The 20445-nt window shown below is 41.4% G+C and overlaps 1 protein-coding gene across 4 annotated transcripts in view; it reads left to right on the top strand.

Annotated features, from left to right (window-relative positions):
* The window catches only part of LOC122539699 (zona pellucida-binding protein 2-like), a 41522-nt gene extending 21077 nt beyond the window's left edge, over positions 1-20445 (top strand). For 3 of the 4 annotated variants that reach the window (XM_043674698.1, XM_043674696.1, XM_043674697.1), the window contains 5 exons: positions 523-672; positions 3427-3645; positions 6614-6699; positions 16120-16297; positions 20348-20445. In XM_043674698.1, coding sequence (XP_043530633.1) covers positions 523-672; positions 3427-3645; positions 6614-6699; positions 16120-16297; positions 20348-20445 — 731 coding nt within the window. The remainder of the gene's footprint in view (positions 1-522; positions 673-3426; positions 3646-6613; positions 6700-16119; positions 16298-20347) is intronic. The other variant, XM_043674699.1, reaches the window with a different exon arrangement.

Here is a 20445-nt window from a genome sequence, read left to right as displayed (position 1 = left end):
CATGTCAGAGAAGAGGGCTTCTTGGAAAGTATGTTGAAATCACTAATTGCTCACTTTTACTATTTTCCTTGTTTATTGCATCAGACCAGCTGTAGTTCTTGAAATGCCAGCCTTGTGATGGCCTGCAAATGTGCTCTTCCAAGAATGAAGTTTGCTCAAAACATCATCTTGTGTCCTTTCCCAATTTAAATTGCTTCATCTTTTGACCTATTAAGTGAAGTACTCAGAGAGATACCTGCCTTTGGTCCAAAATAACTGAAACTCAACTATGTTGCATAAACATCATCTCATCCTTTGGCTGCATGATATTTGACATCCAGTTTACTTTGTGTTCCAAAACAGTGTTATTTAATAATTCCTTCAGCTTTGTAATAGCTGCAGTCACTCTTGTTGTCGAAGTTTCCTGATAAACTGAAGCTAGTACTCCCATGGTGTTAGTGGAGTCAGTATTGCAAATCCTTTGAGAATTATTAATTTTACAGAGTTTTATGCTAACAGTAGATCTTATGTGTTCCTTTTTAGGGGAGCCTTATGTGAGGATATCTGAAACAGGAAGCCTTGTACTGAGATCCTTTGACAAATTCATGTCAGGAGATTATACATGCACAGTTTCCTACAAGGATGTTGAGAAGAACAAGGAGCTATTCCTTGATATGAAGTTCTCAGTATATGGTAAATACTGGGTGAAAGACAAAGAGCATGTTTCTATACTGCAGCGGAACTATTCATACACAGGATCTGACTTTACAAAGAGAATTTGGGCCATATTGTTCTCAGTCAATTGCAGTGAGCCCAAATTATACCAGTGAAAATATAAGAAGCCAATATTTACATAGAGGATCTCCTGATATTCTGCCATATTTCCTAGAGTTAACACAGTTAACAGTTTAATGTTGTTTTCCTGGGAATTGTTCATCTCCCATTGAATTACTGCATCAGAACATCTCTTAGGGAGATTCAGGACCATTTCATTTAAGTTTAACAGGTTCCTGAGGAATAAAATAGACTCACAATAGACTGGACTGCTCAGCTACCTGCATGTTATATTTTTAATGTTTCATAAAGTTTCGCTATCTCCATTTCACTGACACTGAAATCCTTGGTATAGATTGCATTGCATGCTCATTTACACTTTTTCAGTGTTCTCGCAGCAAGTACTACTGTAGTGGCTGTATTACAAGGTTAATAATCCAGAACACAATGGTTCAAATCTAATAATGATATTTCAGACTGAATGGAATTCAATTTTTTTTAAATGAAAGTAAACAGTATCAGTAAATATGAATTGAAAACTGTCAGATTGTTTGAAAGCTTAATTACATCAACAACTCCAGTTCCACACACAGCTGATTCTGAAGTGATCCATGCTTAATACTTATTCACCTCTGTCATGTGCCAGTTGATTTCTAGGTTCCTCTAAAGCAATGCAGCATGGTTTGATTCTCCCTGAAATAAGAAAAGTAATATATGTCATCTCTCTGATATGTCATCTTTACACTACTAACTAGAGTGTGGTATTAATGATCTGGCAGTTCCTGTCCTCTACTTGCGGCTGAGTTATCAGGAGTGGTAGCCAGCTGTATTATTGGGTTATTGATGATGCTAGACTGTCACAGATGCATGCTGTAGGTAGGATGAGTTCTCAATAGAATTGAACTGTAGTTGGGGGTGAGCTGTAGGTGTTAGTGAGTTCTCAGTGAAGCTGAGCAGTTGATAGATGTGAGCTTAAAAGACAAGCCTGAATAATGATGATCATGTAACTACTGAAAAAGGGTCATAAAAATTCTGAAAAAGGGTCACTAAACCATAAACATTAAATGTGATTTCTGTCCACAGATGCTGCCAGAGCTGTTGAGTTTTTCCAGCAATTTGCTTTTATTTCTTAGATGCCATAAAAGCCTGGTACATAGAAAAGAAAGTCAAAGTTCCCAACCAGTCTGGAATTTTTGTGACTCCAGTTCTTCAGCAATCTGATTATCTATTGATTGACCACAGGAATGATATAGCAAGCCACTACCAAAAAAGCTGAATAAATATAAAGCTGAACATACCACTGGGCATTGAACTAGACACTGGAAATGACAAAGGCACTCTCTGCCTGTTGTATTTCAACCTGTATTTCAAATGATTAGACTGCATTTTTCACCACAGTTCATTCGGAAGTTTGCTCCATGTACTGTGAAATGTAATACTAGTTCTTAAAGTATTTCCCAGTTTTTTTTATGGTAGATGCTAATTTTGCCAATCCTGGCAAGCACAGCAGTTCAGTTTACAGGTGTAGCATCTTATAAAGTCCATCTCATTAATGTCTGGATACTTGTACTGTGATTAGGAGGGCTGTCCCACAGAAGTATTAAGCATTAACATGATATAACCAAACTTACTTAATCATAATTTGCAGCTAATCTCCAAAACAACACCACCACCATCCCTGAGTATGTTTTGTCTCATTAACAGAACAGACCACAAGTGGTCATCACACAGTGGAATACAGTTAGGAAGTTACAATTGCTATATCTGTACTTCTCCACTTGGTAGAGGCACCAAGAGTAACAAGAACACATAATGTACTCTTGATCGGGGACTGTAGTGCCCAAAACCGAGAGAAGCTTAGTATCACTATTACTGATCAAGTTAGCCAATTTCAGAGCAAATTGCTTAGCCTGCGGTAGGTGGTGAAAAAACTAACAGGAGGGAAAACCTTCTCACTCTCATCTTCATCACTCAATTCAACACATATATCTGCCCATGACAGTACTGGTAGGAGTGACAACAGCACAGTGCCTGTAGAAATAAAGATTCAGCTTCAAATGAAGCATACCCTCCATCGTGCTGCGTGACACTATCACCATGCCAAATGGAACAAATACAGAATATGGGAATCTATGCGTTGCGTGCACCATTTGCAACTGTAGAATTATATTCAACAACAATCTGTAATCTCCCAGCTGTATAACAGGGCATTCAGACACATGATCAGCTGGTTCCGCCATCTGATCTCCTACCCGAGTGACATTTTCCTGTACTATCACCATATCCCTTGATAGCTTTAATATTGATATGTCTTAATATCTATTGATATGTGTCTCAAACTGAGCCTCTGCAACCCTCTTTGGAGAATTCCAAAGATTCAGCACCCTCTGATAAAAGAAATCCTTTCTCATTCTCAACCCTAAGCTACCTACTTATTCTGAGACTATCCCTTGGATCTAGACTTCCAAATTGAAGAAACATTCTTCCTGTATGTACCCTTTGGAGCCCTGTAATAGCTATGGGTTGGGAATGAGCTTGTGAGTGCAGGTGAGCTGGCGATGGTAGCAAATTGTTGTTGCATAGCAGGTTGTCAGTATATTGTTACGTGACTGTTCACCTTTATTTATTTTCTAATAGTTATCACAAAGAAACCTATTAATTTAAATCTTCTAGGCTTCCGTGAACCTGACTATTCATTCAAGTTTTCAACTCGTTATCACACTCACGAATGCCATGATCCTTCCAATAGCCGTTTTTTCCGTAAGTTCAAATCAGTGGAGAAGGAGCTAATTGCTGACCTGACCTGCAGAATAACTGATGTGGAAATGAAATGCCATGTTGTCAAAGTACCACACAAAGGTCTAATAACTGAACTCTTCATTACATTTAAAGGTAAGGTAAATCTGCATTGGAATAACTGGAGTGCTTAAGTCTTTTGTCTCAAATTTGTAATGCCCTTTTCTCAAAAACAATTGTGTAGGTTACTTGTACACTATGATTCTTTGCTACTGTTGTACAAATCTGTGAATTCATGTTTTCTCAGAGGAAGAAGTATGTGCTTGAGATATTTTGCGCATCATTGTTACCTAACATATACTAAGTTGATAATTTAGACAAAACCTGTCTGTGCTTGAATAGATCTTTAATAAATAAGATCTAATTAATCAAATATGTAGTGGTGCACTGCCTACATATAACAGGGCATAGTTTTAAGATCGTCACCAGAAGAACTTAAGAACTAGGAGCAGGTCTCGGCAATATAGCCAGCCATGCTTGCTGCACCTTTCAATATGATTATGGCTGATCTCATTCTTGGCCTCAACTGCACTATCCTCTTATTCCTTGTTATTCAATAACGAGAGGTCCCACTTTCAAGGTGAGAAGTGAAAAGTTTAAGGGGGATACACGCAGCAAGTACTTCACACAGAGGGTGGTGGCTGTCTGGAATGCATTGCCAGCAGAGGTAGTAGGGGCAGGCACAGTAGATTAATTTAAGATGTGTCTGGAACAGATGCATGAGAGGGCGGGGAGCAGAGGGATACAGATGCTTAGGAATTGGGCGACAGGTTTAGACAGTAGATTTGGATCGACTCAGGCTTGGAGGGCCAAAGAGCCTGTTCTTGGGCTGTACATTTTCTTTGTTCTCTGTTATTCCACCTGCTCTCCATAACCATTCAACCCTTAAAAATCTGTCTTTCACCTCCTTAAATTTACTCTATTTCCCAGCATCCACTGCACTTTAGGGCAGTGAATTCCAGATTCATGGCTCTTTGAGACAAGTAATTTCTCCATATCTTCATTAAATCTGCTATCTCTTAAGCTAAAAGGAGAGATCGGGAAATTTTCTGTATGTAAAAGATTCTTAATAAATGGAATATGGTACCTGAGAGAGTTGGTGGAAGCAAAATCCATAATAGCTTCTAAAAGTTTCTAAAAAGAGAAGTCCTAAAAGCATAGGACGTGGGCGGCACGGTGGCACAGTGGTTAGCACTGCTGCCTCACAGCGCCAGAGACCCGGGTTCAATTCCCGCCTCAGGTGATTGACTGTGTGGAGTTTGCACGTTCTCCCCGTGTCTGCGTGGGTTTCCTCCGGGTGCTCCGGTTTCCTCCCACAGTCCAAAGATGTGCAGGGCCGGGTGAATTGGCCATGCTAAATTGCCCGTAGTGTTAGGTAAGGTGTAAATGTAGGGGGATGGGTGGGTTTCGCTTCGGCGGGGCGGTGTGGACTTGTTGGGCCGAAGGGCCTGTTTCCACACTGTAATCTAATCTAATCTAAAATCTAATCTAATCTAATCATAGGAAGAAGCAGTGAAAGGGATAAATGCAGTGGGCTGAAAAATTTCTGTACTATAACTGTAGACTATTTTCGTATTCTTATCTATCATGAAGAGTACCTGTTTTTATTTCCGTAATATCATGGTCTTCACTTTTATTCAGCCCATCAAATTCTGGTTCTCTCAGCTATGCCTTTTTCACCTACTTACTCAGCTATTGCAAAGTTCCCTTAGCCAGCCTTACATTTTTCACTTCCCTTAAGCTTAAATTCAGCCAAGATTATGTTTCCCATATCTTATCCTGCACCACTTGTTTATTTCTATATCTGATTCAATAATATTTGAAATTTCTATTCTCATGATTCTTAAGTGACTTTTCTAGAACTTGTTCCCTTCAGCCTTACCCCAATAACTGAAGCATAAGGCCAATTACAACTGTTAAACCTAATAACCTGCTAACAGGTGAGTTGTGTGGTCTTAACTGGGGAAAATTCACCAATAATCTTACCTACTGTTACATAAATTAGCACAAACTGTGCTAATTCTATAATAATTCCAATAAGATCATCAAAACCCAATATGCCTGACTGACCCAGGCTTCTTCATTAACAGAAATAATAAATCTATATATTGTAACATACTGTAAGAAAGGACTTCTAATTCTTCAAATTAAATTATACCCCTTCAAAACCCCCAAACACACACACACACACACATTCTGTCTCTCTCTCTCTCTCTCTCTCTCTCTCACTCTATCTCAATCATGTTTAAGACAGACAAAAGATGAAGGGTTTATCACAGATTCTATGGGTGGAAGACAAAATTCCAAAGATCAGCTCAGAGCACAAAGTGGAAAATACTTTTCCTCTCATAGTTCTTTTGACTTGTGCAGTAGTGAGACACTGTTGTCTGTATGGTGATCATTGTCCCTCAATTTGCTGGTTGATCAGGTGAATGTATGAACTCTTTCTTTTTTTAGGATTTCTGGAATTTTCTCTCTTTTTCCTGAGTAAGAGAGAGAGAGAGAGAGATGAGTATGCAGTCTCTGGATGTTTTGTTTTCTCTGTCTGCTACTCTGGGCACTCAGCTTTTTTTTAAACACTCTGCAGCTCAGCCAATCAGAGAGTTGTTCCCTGGCAGCACTTCCTTAACTTTGAAGTTTCTTGGTGTTGTTCTGTCTCAAATCTCTTCTTACTTTCAAAACCAACATTGTGTTGCAGAACTCAACAAATATGAAATATTTGTTTTTCAAATTGTAGAACTTTCCTTGTATTCTAGTGTCACAGTCCCACTGCATTTCAGTTTATAGACGCAAAAAATGAAAAACATGTGTCTCTTAGGTATAGCCTCTGAAGTGCTCAGCAAACTCTGGTGATTCCTTGTTGACAGTATCCCAGTAACATTTGCAATTATTTTCAGAAAGTTATTCCAATGTAATGAGAAACTCCTACCAATTTGATTGTTTTACAAAACTGCACCCATTCACTTGAACCTAAAGTGATTGAAAAATTTGTAGAGGATCTGGGTTCCACGCTCAACTTGTAGCATTGGTTAGAACACACATTATTTTCTTTTCAAACCTACAGTGGATCCTTTTGGCTATGGATGGGAAGAAGTTTGCAGAAAATTTTTACATGACTGTGAGGATGAAACGAACAGGAGAGTCGAAAAGGTAAGTAAAGGAACACAGAGCCAGTTCTACAAAGACTATCGTAAATGGAAACAATCTGATAGTGAAAATCTATCCCAAAGTTTGAAGTGGAAGATGTATGATAAGTGTACAAACACTGTTTTTAAACTCACTTTCCAGATTCCATTGATCTGATTTTGACCTGAATTAGAAACATGCATTTATCGTAGTTGTGGGTATGTTCGACTAGCTGGGAAATTGATTTGCGGGCATTTAGTCCCCTGTCTACGTGACATCTCCAGTGTTTTGGAGCCTCCTGTGAAGTGCTGTTGTGCTGTGCCTTCTGAAATTTATTTGGTTTGTTCTTGCTGCTTCCAGTTGCCGGTTCCGGTTATTCATTGCAATGATCGGTATATTAGATCTAGGTCAGCGTGTTTATTGATGGAGCCCATGGATGAGTGCCATGCCTCTAGAAATTCTCTGGCTGTCCTCCGTTTGGCTTATCCTATTATCGTAGTGTTGTCGTTGGTGTATTTATCTATTGACAGTCATGGTACTGACAAAGGCATTTCAGACAAAGCAGAATGGTGTGCTTTCATTTTCTAAAATGTAATCTTCTGTGTTCTACGTAGACCTACAAACTGAATATGGTCTTAAAAAAAACATTAGAGCTGATTTCAGAATTGCCTACAGCAGTTTTACAGTGCTTCTGAAGCAGGATTACTGGATCCAAAACGTTAACTCAATATGTAGCTAGGCTGACTAGAGGGGAGGCCATATTGGATTTGGTGCTTGGCAATAAACCAGGCCAAGAAAGGGAATAAGGATAATCCCAGGGACTCGGCAAGATGGCAGCGATTCTGTAGAACTGCTGTGGACAGCTCTGCCTAACAGCCAAGGCATGCTGGTGTTTTTTGCCATCCCTGGCCAACTTATGTGGTGGAATTATTAGTTTAAAACCTTACGGAACACATATTTGTTAATATTTGGGAGCGGGAACATGCCAAAGGGAAAAGGAGCAAGAAAACAGCAACAGGAAGGACACTCCTCTACAGCACCAGGCATACCAGAGACAGCAGCAACAGCAGCCTCTCCTGAACCCCCCCGGGGACCTGACAGACTCTCAGGAATTGGCTGCGGTGATGGAGAGACGTACCTTGAAAGTTGGGGCTGCGATTGAGGAGATCTGTGGGGAGATTCGGGCCCAAGTCCAACCTATTGCATCCATGCTGCAGAAGCATGAGCAGGAGATCCAGGGCCGCGGGGAGAGGCTGGAGGAGGTGGAGGGTTGAACTAAGGCCTCGGAAGCTGCGATAGAGTCCTCATCCAGTCGGATCCAGATGCTGGAGCGAGAGATGCGGGCCTTGCGAGACCATATCGACGACCTCGAAAATCGAGGTAGGAGGATAAATTTCTGAATTGTCGGGCTCCCTGAAGGTGAGCAGCTAGTCAGCTTCTTTGAAAGCTGGCTGCGGAAGTTTTTGGGCCTTCACATCGAGTCCAGCAGGCTGCAGATTGAAAGGGCTTATCAGGTTACAGTGCACAGGTCAGGGTTAGTGCAGCCCCCCTGCCCAGTCCTAGAGCACTTCCACTCATATAAGGACAAGCAAAAAGTGATAGAAGCTTCTAGATTACTGGGAAATGATCCACAGGCACTGCTGTACAACGGGTCAAAAATCATGTTTTTCCAGGATTTCTCTGCACCTTTAATCCGAAAGAGGAAGTCCTTCGATTAAGTTAAAAAGAGGCTGAGAAACCTGGGCATCCAGTACTCCATGAGGTACCCTGCAGTGCTCCACTTCAGCCACGAGGACTCAGTTTATACATTTGACTCAGCGGATAAAGCTAAAAACTTTGTAGTCACTTTAAAATACATGAACTGGCCAGAAGACTATGGTTAATGTTTGTTCTCTTTTCCTTCTTTCCCCATGTTTTCCCTTCCTTTTTTTCATTCCTTTCTTTCTCCCAAAAATTTTCTTTTTTGGAAAGGGGGAAATAACCTTTGAATAAGTTGTTCCTTTTTTTAATAACTGGATTTTCTTTGGGAAATTTTGTGGATGTTCTTTGTTGTCTCACCCTATTTTATTTTGTTTGTTCTGTTTCTCTTTTAGTCACAAGTAGGGGTCACATGAAGCCAGGGATGGGTGGAGTGCTCATCCTGACTTTGTATTTTTTCTATTGATTTAAGGATCATCTCCTTGTTTTTTTTCTGGTCTTAGCCTGGGATACAGACCGGGTTTGAAGGAGCTGTGAAGGAGGGGATGGATAGGATGAGTGCCCTCTATGGGCAGGGGGAAGAGTCTTCCATTCAAGGTTTTATAGTTGGTTTTCTTTGTAGTTTTTTGGTAGTAATAGTTGTTATAGTTATGATTGAGTAGCTTTTGTGTATATAGTTCTTCGACTCCATGAGTCTTTATTTACTTGTACTCGGCGCTTTGTAAGCAGGGTTCTCCCTCCAAGGGGTTCAAGGGTCTCTGAAAGGGGATATGGCTGAGTGTCTTATTAAATGGTGCACCTGGAACATTAAGGGAAGTCAAAAGGAAAGAAGTGCTTTCTAGTCTTAAGAGAGAAAGCGTTGACATCGCTTTGTTGCAGGAAATCCATCTTGATGATGGGGAATACCTGAAATTACAACAGAGAGTTATAACTGGGTATTCTTTTCATCCTTTACTACTAAAAGTAGGGGGGTGGCGGTACTTATTCAGAAAAATCTTCCGTTCACATTATTAGAGCAGGTGAAAGATGAGCAGGGGTGGTTTGTGATACTTAAAGCCCTGATACATGGGGAGAAATATGGCATTTTAAATAACTAGTGTCCTCCGGCGCATCCCCTCAAATTTTTGATTAGTGCTTTCTCTAAGTTGAGTGCTTTTGGAACACGGCACATTATTTATAGGGGGGGATTTTAATTGTCTTTTGGATCCGACAGTGGGCAGGATGCCTCGACTCCCAACTATTTCTTCGCAGGCCAAGCAGGTGGTTGACTTACGCGAGAAGTTGAGGCTGGTGGATATTTGGAAATGTCTTCACCCTACCGGCAGGGACTTCACCTTTTTTTCAAACCCACATAAATGTCACATAAGGATTGACTTCTTTCTGGCTCCCTCAGCCCTTCTGGATTCGATTATGGTTTGTAAAGTTGGGAATATAGCTATCTCTGATCACGTGGTGGTATATTTGGAGGTTAAGGCCAAGAGTGAGGGGCTAGGTTTACGCCACTGGCGTTTGGACCCTTTTCTCCTTAAGGATTCCAAATTTGTGGAATATGTTTTGAAGGGGTTTCAGGAATTCTTGACTATCAACTCAGGCACGGCTAGTAGTCTTCTATGCTATGGGAGACTGCTAAGGCCTTTGCTAGGGGATTAGCTATTTCCTATTCGGCTAGCCGGAAACGATAGAAGGAGGAACAACAGCGTCTACTTGAGACAAGGTTGGAAGCCACTGAGGCGGCACATTTTGCACGGCCTTCAGTAACTAAGCTACAGCGGATCACAGCCCTCTGGGCAGCCTTAAATTCAATACTGACACAAAACGCAAAGAAAGAACTTGCTTTTGCTAGACAAAGGCTAGGGGGGCTAGGCCAGGAAAGTATTTCTTGTACCTGACTAGGAAAAAGCGTTCCCCAATCCATTACTGCAATCAGAGACAGCGCCAGGGTCCTTACATACAATTCTAAAAAGATTAATGAGGCTTTTCGGAGTTTGCACTGAATTGTATCAGTCTGAAGGTTGCGAGGACAGGAGGGCTAAAATGGAGCCCTTTTTTAAGAACTTGGACCTCCCAGGGGTAACCTTGGAACAGGCCTCTCTCCTTAATGCCCCCTTGACAGTTCAGGAAATACAGAAGGTAGCTGAGCAACTTCAGAGTGGGAAAGTGCCTGGCCCTGATGGTCTTCCGGGTGAGTTTTATAAGGAGATTATAGGGATTCTGTCAGGGCCAATGTTGGAGATGTACAATCACTGCTATGTGCATGAATGCCTCCCACCATCTTTGAGAGAAGCTAATATTTCCTTAATTCTTAAGAAGGGGAAGGTTCCTGAGGATTGTGCCTCATACAGGCCGATCTCTCTATTAAATTCAGATTTCAAGATTCTGTCCAAGATCCTGGTGCTGAGATTGGAAAAGGTGTTGCTCCATATTGTTAAAGAGGACCAGACAGGCTTTATAAGGGGCCATAGGTCCTCTAATAATATTAGAGGGTTGTTGAATGTGGTCCAAGTTTTGTCAGCAACGACCGATTCAGGGGTTGGTGATTTCCTTAGATGCAGAGAAAGCATTTGACCGGGTGGAATGGCCGTATCTTTTTTATGTCTTAGAACAGTTTGGGTTGGGTGGGGTCTTTGCTCGGTGGGTGGAGGTTTTATATCACCACCCTCTGGCTGTGGTCATCACCAACGGGGTGAAGTCTGGGAATTTTTAGGATTGGTAGGGGTAGTTGGCAAGGCTGCCCCCTCTCACCATTGTTGTTTACGTTGGTGATAGAGTCGCTGGCAGAGGCCATTCATCAGAACGTCCACATAACCGCTCCAGAAGTGGGATCGAGGGCACACAAGATTACACTGTATGCAGATGATGTCCTTCTATTTTTATCAAATCTGATGACCTCCGTACCCCATTTGATACAATCTATCAATTCATTTGGGGCTATTTCAGGATGTAAGATTAACTTTGCAAAATCGGAGGCTCTGCATTTGAGGAACCTTAAGGATGTGACAGAAGTTGAAGGTGGCCTAAATTTCCTTTTAAATGGTCACTGGCAGGGTTCCGATACTTCGGCGTTTTTATTACCCCCAAGTTTGATCTGTTATTTCGAACTAACTTTGCTCACTTGCTCGACAATATTAGGCGAGATCGCCAGAGATGGAAGGCTCTTCCAATTTCATGGCTGGGCCAAATATCTCTCATTAAGATGGAGATTCTTCCTCATTTGCTTTATCCCATCTGTATGCTCCCTATACTGTTTCCCAGGTCAATGCTGCGGAAGCTTATGGGGTGGTTTGGTTCCTTTATTTGGCATCATGGGCAGCCCCTCATCAAACTTACTAAATTGCAGTTGCATCAAGGAGGGGAAGGAGTTGACTTCCCAGACATCAGGAGGTATCAATTGAGTTTCCTGCTGTCCTTTGCGATTGGGTAGGTAACAATCTGAACTCAATATGGCTGGATATTGAGGCCTCCCAGGCAAAGTGCCCTCTTATTAACCTGTTGTTCATGGATAAGATGAGGACAGTTATGGACCACTGCCAGAACCCCATTGTCATTAGTACAGGCAAGGCTTGGAGGGCGATGTGTCAGAGTGAGGGTTGCTTATCCAAGACTTCGCCACTTGTACCTATCGTTGGCATACCAGGGTTCCGACCAGGGATGATGGACTCGGTTCAAACTGTGGGCAGCGAGAGGAGTTTCTAGTTTGGGAGACTTGTTTGAGGGGGAGGTCATGATGTCTTTTGAGCAACTGAGCCGCAAATACGGGTTGCCCAGCAGAGATCTATTCCGTTTCTTTCAGGTTAGGATTTCATCCAGAAGAAGACTACGCTTCTCACTAAGCCCTTTAAGCCCGATACAGAGAGGTTGGTGCTACGTTCCCGCAAGCACGCTTTTGGTTAGTGCCCTCTATCGCCTGTTGGATGGCAGGGCCTGGCAGGATATTAACCGGTTATGTGAGGTCTGGGAGCAAGAGCTAGGGGTGGAGATTTCATTTGAAACATGGGAGAATATATGGAAGAATACTTGAAAGATCTCAATCTGTCATAGGGCATGCACTACGCAGTTAAAAGTTTTGCATAGGGCTCATCTGGCACCAGACCATCTGGCGAAGTTTAAAAAAGGGGTATCTTCAGTGTGCCCCAAATGTAAAATAAGTGTAGGTACTGTTACCCATTGCTTATGGACATGCCACAGGCTCCATGTTTATTGCAGCGCTGTGGCAGGAGAGGTAGGGAGGGGATTGAGGACTGAAGTCAAAGTAGACCCGATATCTCTCCTCTTAGGTCTACCGAATTTACATCTTTAGACGGACGTGGGAAGAAACTATTTAATACTGCATACTGTGCACAGAAGAATATTCTGATGAATTGGGTGTCTGAGAACCCGTCCAGCTTGCTGGGATGGCAGAAATTAATTATGGAGCACATTCCCTTGGACATTTTTATAAGACATGGCAGCCCTACTTGAGTTATCTGGATATAGATTTGTCAGTTATCTTAACTAGGGCGTTTGTTTAACCAGGATGGTAAGATTTGTCGAGCCCTGAAGGGGGTCTCCTGAGTTAATACGCGTATATATGATTAGATTAGATTCAGCCCAACAAGTCCACAACGACCCGCCGAAGCACACCCACCCAGACCCATTCCCCTATATTTACCCCTGCACCTAACACTGCGGGCAATTTAGCATGGCCAATTCACCTAACCTGCACATTTTTGGACTGTGGGAGGAAACCGGAGCACCCGGAGGAAACCCACACAGACATGCGTCAGTCGTCTGAGGCGGGAATTGAACCCAGGTCTTTGGTGTTGTGAGGTAGCAGTGCTAACCACTGTGCCACCGTGCTGCCCACAATGCTCCCGTTCCTTTGTTTGGGAGCGTTGCGCTGAGCATAACTGCTCTGTATTTTGTGGGGTTTTTTTGTTTTGTATTGCTTTTTTTTCTTTCTTTTTGATCTATTACTAATTAACTTATTTATTGGTGTTGCTTTGCACAGCACTAGGGTTTGTTTTGTATTATAGGGTAGGTTAGTAGTTAATACACAGTAGTTGTATTGTAATTTGTGTTTTTTTCTTTTTATTATACTGATTGTATTTTTCAATAATTTTATATGTTTATAAAGTTAAAAAGATTTGCTTATGAATATATTTACAAAAAAACAGGGTAATCCTGGGAATTACAGACCAATCAGTCCTACTGTGGTGGGCAAATTATTGGAGAGAATTCTATTAGGATTTATGATTACTTGGCAAACTATAGTTTGATTAGAGATCATCAGCATGGCTTCAAGAGGGGCAGGTCATGCCTCACAATCCTTATTGATTTCTTTGAAGTTGTACATGGATTTTAGCAAGGCATTTGATCAGGTTCCCTGTGATAAGCTTATTCAGAAAGTAAGGAGGCATGGGATACAGGGACATTTGGCTCTTTGGATACAGAATTGGTTGGTCCATAGAAGACAGAGGGTGGTAGTAGATGGACAATATTCAGCCTGGAGCTCGGTGTTCTGCAGGGATCTGTTCTGGGACCACTTCTCTTTGTGATTTTTAGAAATGACTTGGATGAGGAAGTGGAAGGGTGCGTTAGTAAGTTTGCTGATGACATGAATGTTGGTGACATTGTGGATAGTGTGGAGAGCTATTATACATTACAATGGGACATTGACAGGATGCAGAGCTGGGCTGATAAGTAGCAGATGAAGTTCAATCTGGAAATGTGTGAAGTGATTCACTTGAATCTGAATGCAGAATACAGGGTTAAAGTAGGATTCGTGGCAGTGTGGATGAACAGAGCGATCTTGGGGTCCATGTCCATAAGTCCCTCAAAGTTGCCACTTAAGTTGATGGAGTTGTTAAGAACGCATATGGTGTGTTGGCTTTCATTAGCATGGGGATTGAGTTTAAGACTCGTGAGGTTGTGCTGCAGCTCCATGGAGCCCTGGTTAGCCCACACTTAGAATATTGTATTCAGTTCTGATTGCCTCATTATAGGAAGAATATGGAAGCTGTAGTGAGGGTGCAGAGGAGATTTACCAGGATGCTGCCTGGACTGGAGGGCATGTCTTATGAAGAAAGGTTGAGGGAGTGAGAGCTTTTCTCATTGGAGCAAAGAAGGGTGAGAGGCAACTTGAAAGAGGTGTATAAGATGATGAGAGGCATAGATAGAATGAATAGTCAGAGATATTTTCCCAGGGCAGAAATGGCTATTGTAAGGGGGTGTAATTTTAAGGTGATCGGAAGAAGGTTAAGCGGAGATATCAAAGGTTGGTTCTTTACACAAAGAGGTTGGTGCATGGAATGCACTGCCAGCAGTGATGGTAGAGTCAGGTACATTAGGGACATTTAAGCGACTTTTCAATAGGCACATGGATGACAGTAAAATGAAGGGTATGTAAGTTAGTTTGATCTTAGATTGGGATAAAAGGTCGGCACAACATCAAGTGCCGAAGCGCCTGTACTGTTCAATGTTCTAAATCTGATTTCTTTCCACAGATGTTGCCAGACCTACTGAGTTTTTCCACCAATTTTTGTTTTTATTTTTGTTTCTGATTTTGAGCATCTGTAGTTCTTTTGATTTTTCTGTTGAGTCTCACAGTGCATTGTATTCTGGAGCAATAGATTAGGAATTTCGGCTAGTTACTCAACAAAGAGTGACCTTCTGTATTACTACGGCCCTGTTATAAATACTTGCTAGCATTCAGGTTTAGACACAAGTATCAGGATTGATCTCTGCATTATGAAGTAGTCAGGGTGAATATGAAAGAGAATAACTATAGCATATTATAAGAGTGCAATCTGTGGCAGCACAATCTTGATGTAGCTTCCTGACCCATGTTTTCATTTAAAATGGTATTTAACTCTTTGGGCCAATTTAATGTAAGCTGCTGCTGTGCCTATTATTGATAGTTACCTTCCAGCACAAAGTCACATCAGAGATTTCAGACAATTTATTAAACTTAAATAAAGTATTATGTATTCTCGAAGTCTGAAATAAAAACAGAAAGTACTCAAGAAACTCATGAAGGCTGGCAGCCCTGTGGACAGAGGAACAGAGTTAATGTCTCAAGTCTGATACAACTCTTCTTCAGAACTGAAAGGAAATGGAAATTGGTGTCTTTTATGCTCCAGTTAGGAGTTTACGACCATTAAAATTTGATCCATTTGCTCATCCTCTCCCTTTATCTACTGCATAAAAAATACAATTTTCCAATCCCTTTCAGTTCTGAAGAAGTCATCTCAGACTCAAAAGGTTAACTCTATTCATCTCTCCACATATGCTGCCAGATCTACTGAGCTTTCTCAGCACTTGCTGTTTTGACTACTAAATTTCATTTTGCCTCAACAAGAGACATGTGGACCCAAAAAGATAAAGAAAGCAGACGACCAAGATAATTCTTTATATAAGTAAATTATGCTAATTAAAAAGTAAATTAGAATTATGGCAAAAAAATGGCTAGAAAATGGGACAATGCTGGAAGCAGTTTAAAAGTGTTTAAAGTTTAAAATGACTTGGGTATTTAGAAATTTAGGATAAAAATCCCAGTAATAAATGAATTCTGATAGTTTGTTATTGTGACATTAGTGTGTTTTTCAATGTCACGCTGTACGTATAAAAACATACAACACTTGGCTGCCCAGGGCAACTAAGAATTTCTTCTACCTGCTGTGTTTGTGTATTTCTGTTTTATTCTTTCACCATTCTGTGAGGGAACCTATCCTGATGTTGTGATACAGATTGTGAGTGATTTTGTTTCAGGCCCGAAATCGTATTGAAGCTTTCTTCAAGAAGCAGAGTATTGCATTGGACAAAATGAAGGATAACATGCCCACCTTTTATTACATTGCAAATTCGCTGAAAACAGTCCGAGTGGATCATTGTCGCCCAGGGTTTGGAAAAAATAAATTAACCCACTTGGATTGTTCTGAATGCTGTGGTGAGTTCTGTAGTTGGTAATTGAATCATGACCCTATATTTTCCATAGCTGTCATATCCTCCCTGTAGGAGGGTTGTCCAGGAGTGCATATAATCAGCCATGGCCTAACTTCCCTTTTTTATATTTAATGGCCCAGCTATAAAATCCTGAACCCAATTATACCTTTTATGCTCTTGCCTACAATTCTGCCTTTAAAAATACCATGGTAAATATTGCTGACAGTAAGTTAAAATGTAATATTGTTTGTACCTTTCAGGACTTTGTACTGCTGTTTTTAGTTGCATTCTCACTCTGTTTCTCTGTTCTTTTCATTGCTGGTTGGGGAGAGCTCTGGTTGGTTGAGGTAGGGATTTGGCGATGTGAAATGATTGCTGAGCTCAGGTCACATTTTGCATTGATAGATATGGGACACAGAGTCAGAAGGGCATAGGCCAAAATATGGAAGTTGATAGTAAATACACCAGGAATAGAAAGCAGCAGAAAGGGATGATGTACAAAATGACAGATAGGAAAAGGGTATCTGTGTATCCTACCATAACACCACATACTGCAGGGGACTACAAAAAGTTCGGAATAATATTGGGAGATGTAGGTCTCACCAACTTAACAGAAAAAGGATGATGTGACATTCGTATAAACATAGGAAATAGGCATATATAAACTTTTAATACATTATAGGAAGCTGGATATTCATAGAACATAGAACGTTACAGCGCAGTACAGGCCCTTCGGCCCTCGATGTTGCATCGACCTGTGAAATTAATCTGATGCCCATCTAACCGACACCGTTCCATTATTATCCATATGTTATATCCAATGCCCATTTAAATGCCCTTAACGTTGGCAAGTCTACTACTACAGTTGCAGGCAGGCCGTTCTATGCCCCTACTTCTCTGAGTGATGAAACTACGCCTAATATCTGTCCTAAATGTATCACCCCTCAATTTAAAGCTATGTCCCTTCGTGTTAGCCTTCGCCATCCGAGGAAAAAGGCTCTTCCATTGTCCCCCTATCTAACCTTCTGATTATCTTGTACATCTCGATTAAGTCATCTCTCAAACTTCTTCTCTCCAACAAAAACTGCCTCAGTACCCTCAGCCTTTCCTCGTAAGACCTTCCATGCCAGGCAACATCCTAACAAATCTCTTCTGAACCCTTTCCAAAGCATCCACATCCTTCCTATAATGTGGTGACCAGAACTGCATGCAGTACTCCAGGTGCAGTCTAAGCAGTGACTTGTACAGCTGACGTATGACCTCATGGCCCCTAAACTCAATCCCCCTACCAATAAACACCAGTACACCATATACCTTCTTAACAACCCTATCAACCTGGGTGGCAACTTTCAGGGATTTATGTACCAGGACACCGAGATCTGTCTGTTCATCTACACTGCCAAGGATTTTATTATTAGCCGAGTACTCTGCATTCCTATTATTTCTTCCAAAGTGAACTACCTCACAGTTTTCCGCCTTAAACTCCATTTGCCATTTCTCAGCCCAGCTTTGCATCTTATCTGTGTCCCTTTGTAACCCACAACATCCTTCGGCACTATCCACTACTCCGCCTACTTTAGTGTCACCGGCAAATTTATTAACCCATCCTTCTACGCCCACATCCAAATAATTTATAAAAATGACAAACAACAGTTGCCCCAAAACAGACCCTGCGGCACACCACTGGTAACTGAGCTCCAGGAAGAACATTTCCCATCAACCACCATCCTCTGTCTTCTTTTAGCTCGCCAATTTCTGACCGCTAAATCACCTTCAATCCTGAAACTCTGTATTTTGTGCAATAGCATACCTTGAGGAACCTTATCAAATGCCTTACTGATGTCCATATGCACCACATCAACTGCTTTACCCTCATCCACCTGGTCACCTTCTTGAAGAACTCAGTTAAGTTAGTGAGGCACAACCTACCCTTCACAATACCATGTTGACTGTCCCTAATCAAATTATTAATTTCCAGATGATTTTAAATCCTATCTCTTATAATCTTTTTCAACACCTTACCCACAACTGAAATAAGGCTCACTGGCTTATAATTGCCAGGTCTGTCCCGACTCCCCTTCTTAAACAAGGGAACAACATTTGCTATCCTCCAGTCTTCTGGTACTACTCCTGTTGACAATGATGACATAAAGGTCAAAGCCAAAGGCTCTGCAATCTCCTCCCTGGCTTCCCAGAGAATCCGAGGATAAATCTCATCCAGCCCAGGCATCGTATCTATTTTCAGATACTGACAACCTGTGAATTAATAACAAAATTAGATAATTAGCTTATGAATATATTTGATTATTTCCTTGGGCTTCCCCCATACTTTTGCATTAACTGCAGTGGAATGGGGATCCAGAAGAATCTCTGGCAAGAGTAGCAGCATGCTCAGTGCAACTCCTGTCATAAAACTAACCTATGATCAAGGATCTATTATCAGTATACTCTTAGCAATCTTTTTATTACTGAAAGAAGTCAAATTTTGATAAAGCTCCTGTCTCAGAAATGTTGGTAATGCATAAAAGGCCACAAAACCTTTTTGCTCACTTGATGTTGCAATCTAACCATCAGCATCTTTGGCCCTTCAGTAACTTTAACCCTCTTTTCCATCCTAATTGGGTTAATTGTCCCCTGTTCTTACCTCCTAGAAGGCATTTGTCAGTGCTTGTCATTATTCACATTAGGATACTTTGTGTTGTTTCAGGATGAGTCTCTCTCTCTGTGTCATCACCTTCAGAATATTTCTCACTGTTCCTTAATTAGTTGTTCAACCTACCCCATTCAGGAAGGTCTCTCTGTCCCCTTCCGCTTCAGTGCACGTCTGTCCCTTTCTGCATCCCACCAGTGGCCCAGAATATTTGTCACTCTGTCTTAGATTCCCAATTCTTGCTGCATGCCTTGCTACAACTGATCCCTCAACCCTTTTGATTGGAGTTCTCTCGCCACATCAGGATCATCAGCAAAGTGATGGAAGAGGTTATCAACTGTGCTGTCAAGCAGCATATGCTTGGGGGTGAAGGGGGGATTGTGAGGGAGAGTCATGGGGGAGGCAGTGGTTGGTTGTATTGTTGCCACATTGTAAACCAGAGTCCCAGGTAATGTTTTTGGGACCAAGGTTTGAACCTGATAAAGGAAGATGGTGGAATTTGAATTCCGTGGAATCTGGAATTGAAAGTCTTTTGATGGCTGTGAACACTTTGTTGATTGTCATAAAAAGAAACCTATCTGGTTCACTAATGGTCCTTCAGAAAGAAAATGTACTGTCCTTACATGATCTGGACTACTCGTGACTACAGATCTACAGCAGTGACTAACTCTTAACTGCCCTCTGGAAAGGCCAAACAAGACATTGAGATGTATCAACTAACAAAAGGTTCAAAACCAGAATGAAACTGGACAGTCCACCAATCGAGTCTGCAAAGCCTTACCAATATTGGGACTAATACCAAAACTGGGAGACTCAGACTCGTCAAACAACAGCCTGATACAGTCATCAGTGGTACCATCGACAAGATACACTGCAGAAATTCACCAAGGCTCCTTAGACTACACATTCCAAATTCATGACCACTTCCATCTAGAACAAGAAAAGGAACACCACCCACTGCAAGTTCACCTCCAAGACATCTTGACTTGGGAATTAATCACCATTCTTTCTGCTTTTGTGGGTAAAAATCCTGGAACTCTCTCCCTAACAGTACTGTGGGTGTACCAACACCAAATGGACTGCAGCAGTCAACAGCTTCCAAGTGTAATAAATGATAACCCAGTCAGCTACTCTCATCCATGAATGAAAAGCGTCTGGCATTTGAGTTTCAGTTCTATACTGTGGGAATTACAAGCTCATTTGTTATTGGTAATCTACATAGACATTGTACTAACAGCATGACTTACAAGTGAAAAATAAATTCAGGTTAGTGATGTTGGTATGTAACATCTCACCTTCGTGAGTATGTTTGATGTCTATGAGGATATCTGAAGACTTGCTTTACTTCTGTTTCTAGCTGCCATATTGTGTATCCTAACAGTGTTTCCATGTTTACTTCCGCAGTGGTTTGTGATCACGGAATGTACAGTCCGAATAATGATGTGTTCTGTAGACCCTGCACCAGTGTCAAGATTAATTACTATGGAGCAACTGCCTGCTAA

The sequence above is a fragment of the Chiloscyllium plagiosum genome, chromosome 33 (assembly GCF_004010195.1).
Source record: "Chiloscyllium plagiosum isolate BGI_BamShark_2017 chromosome 33, ASM401019v2, whole genome shotgun sequence".
Classification (NCBI taxonomy): domain Eukaryota; kingdom Metazoa; phylum Chordata; class Chondrichthyes; order Orectolobiformes; family Hemiscylliidae; genus Chiloscyllium; species Chiloscyllium plagiosum.
The sequence above is the reverse complement of the archived record's forward strand: the minus strand, read 5'-3'. Positions and strand labels throughout refer to the sequence as shown.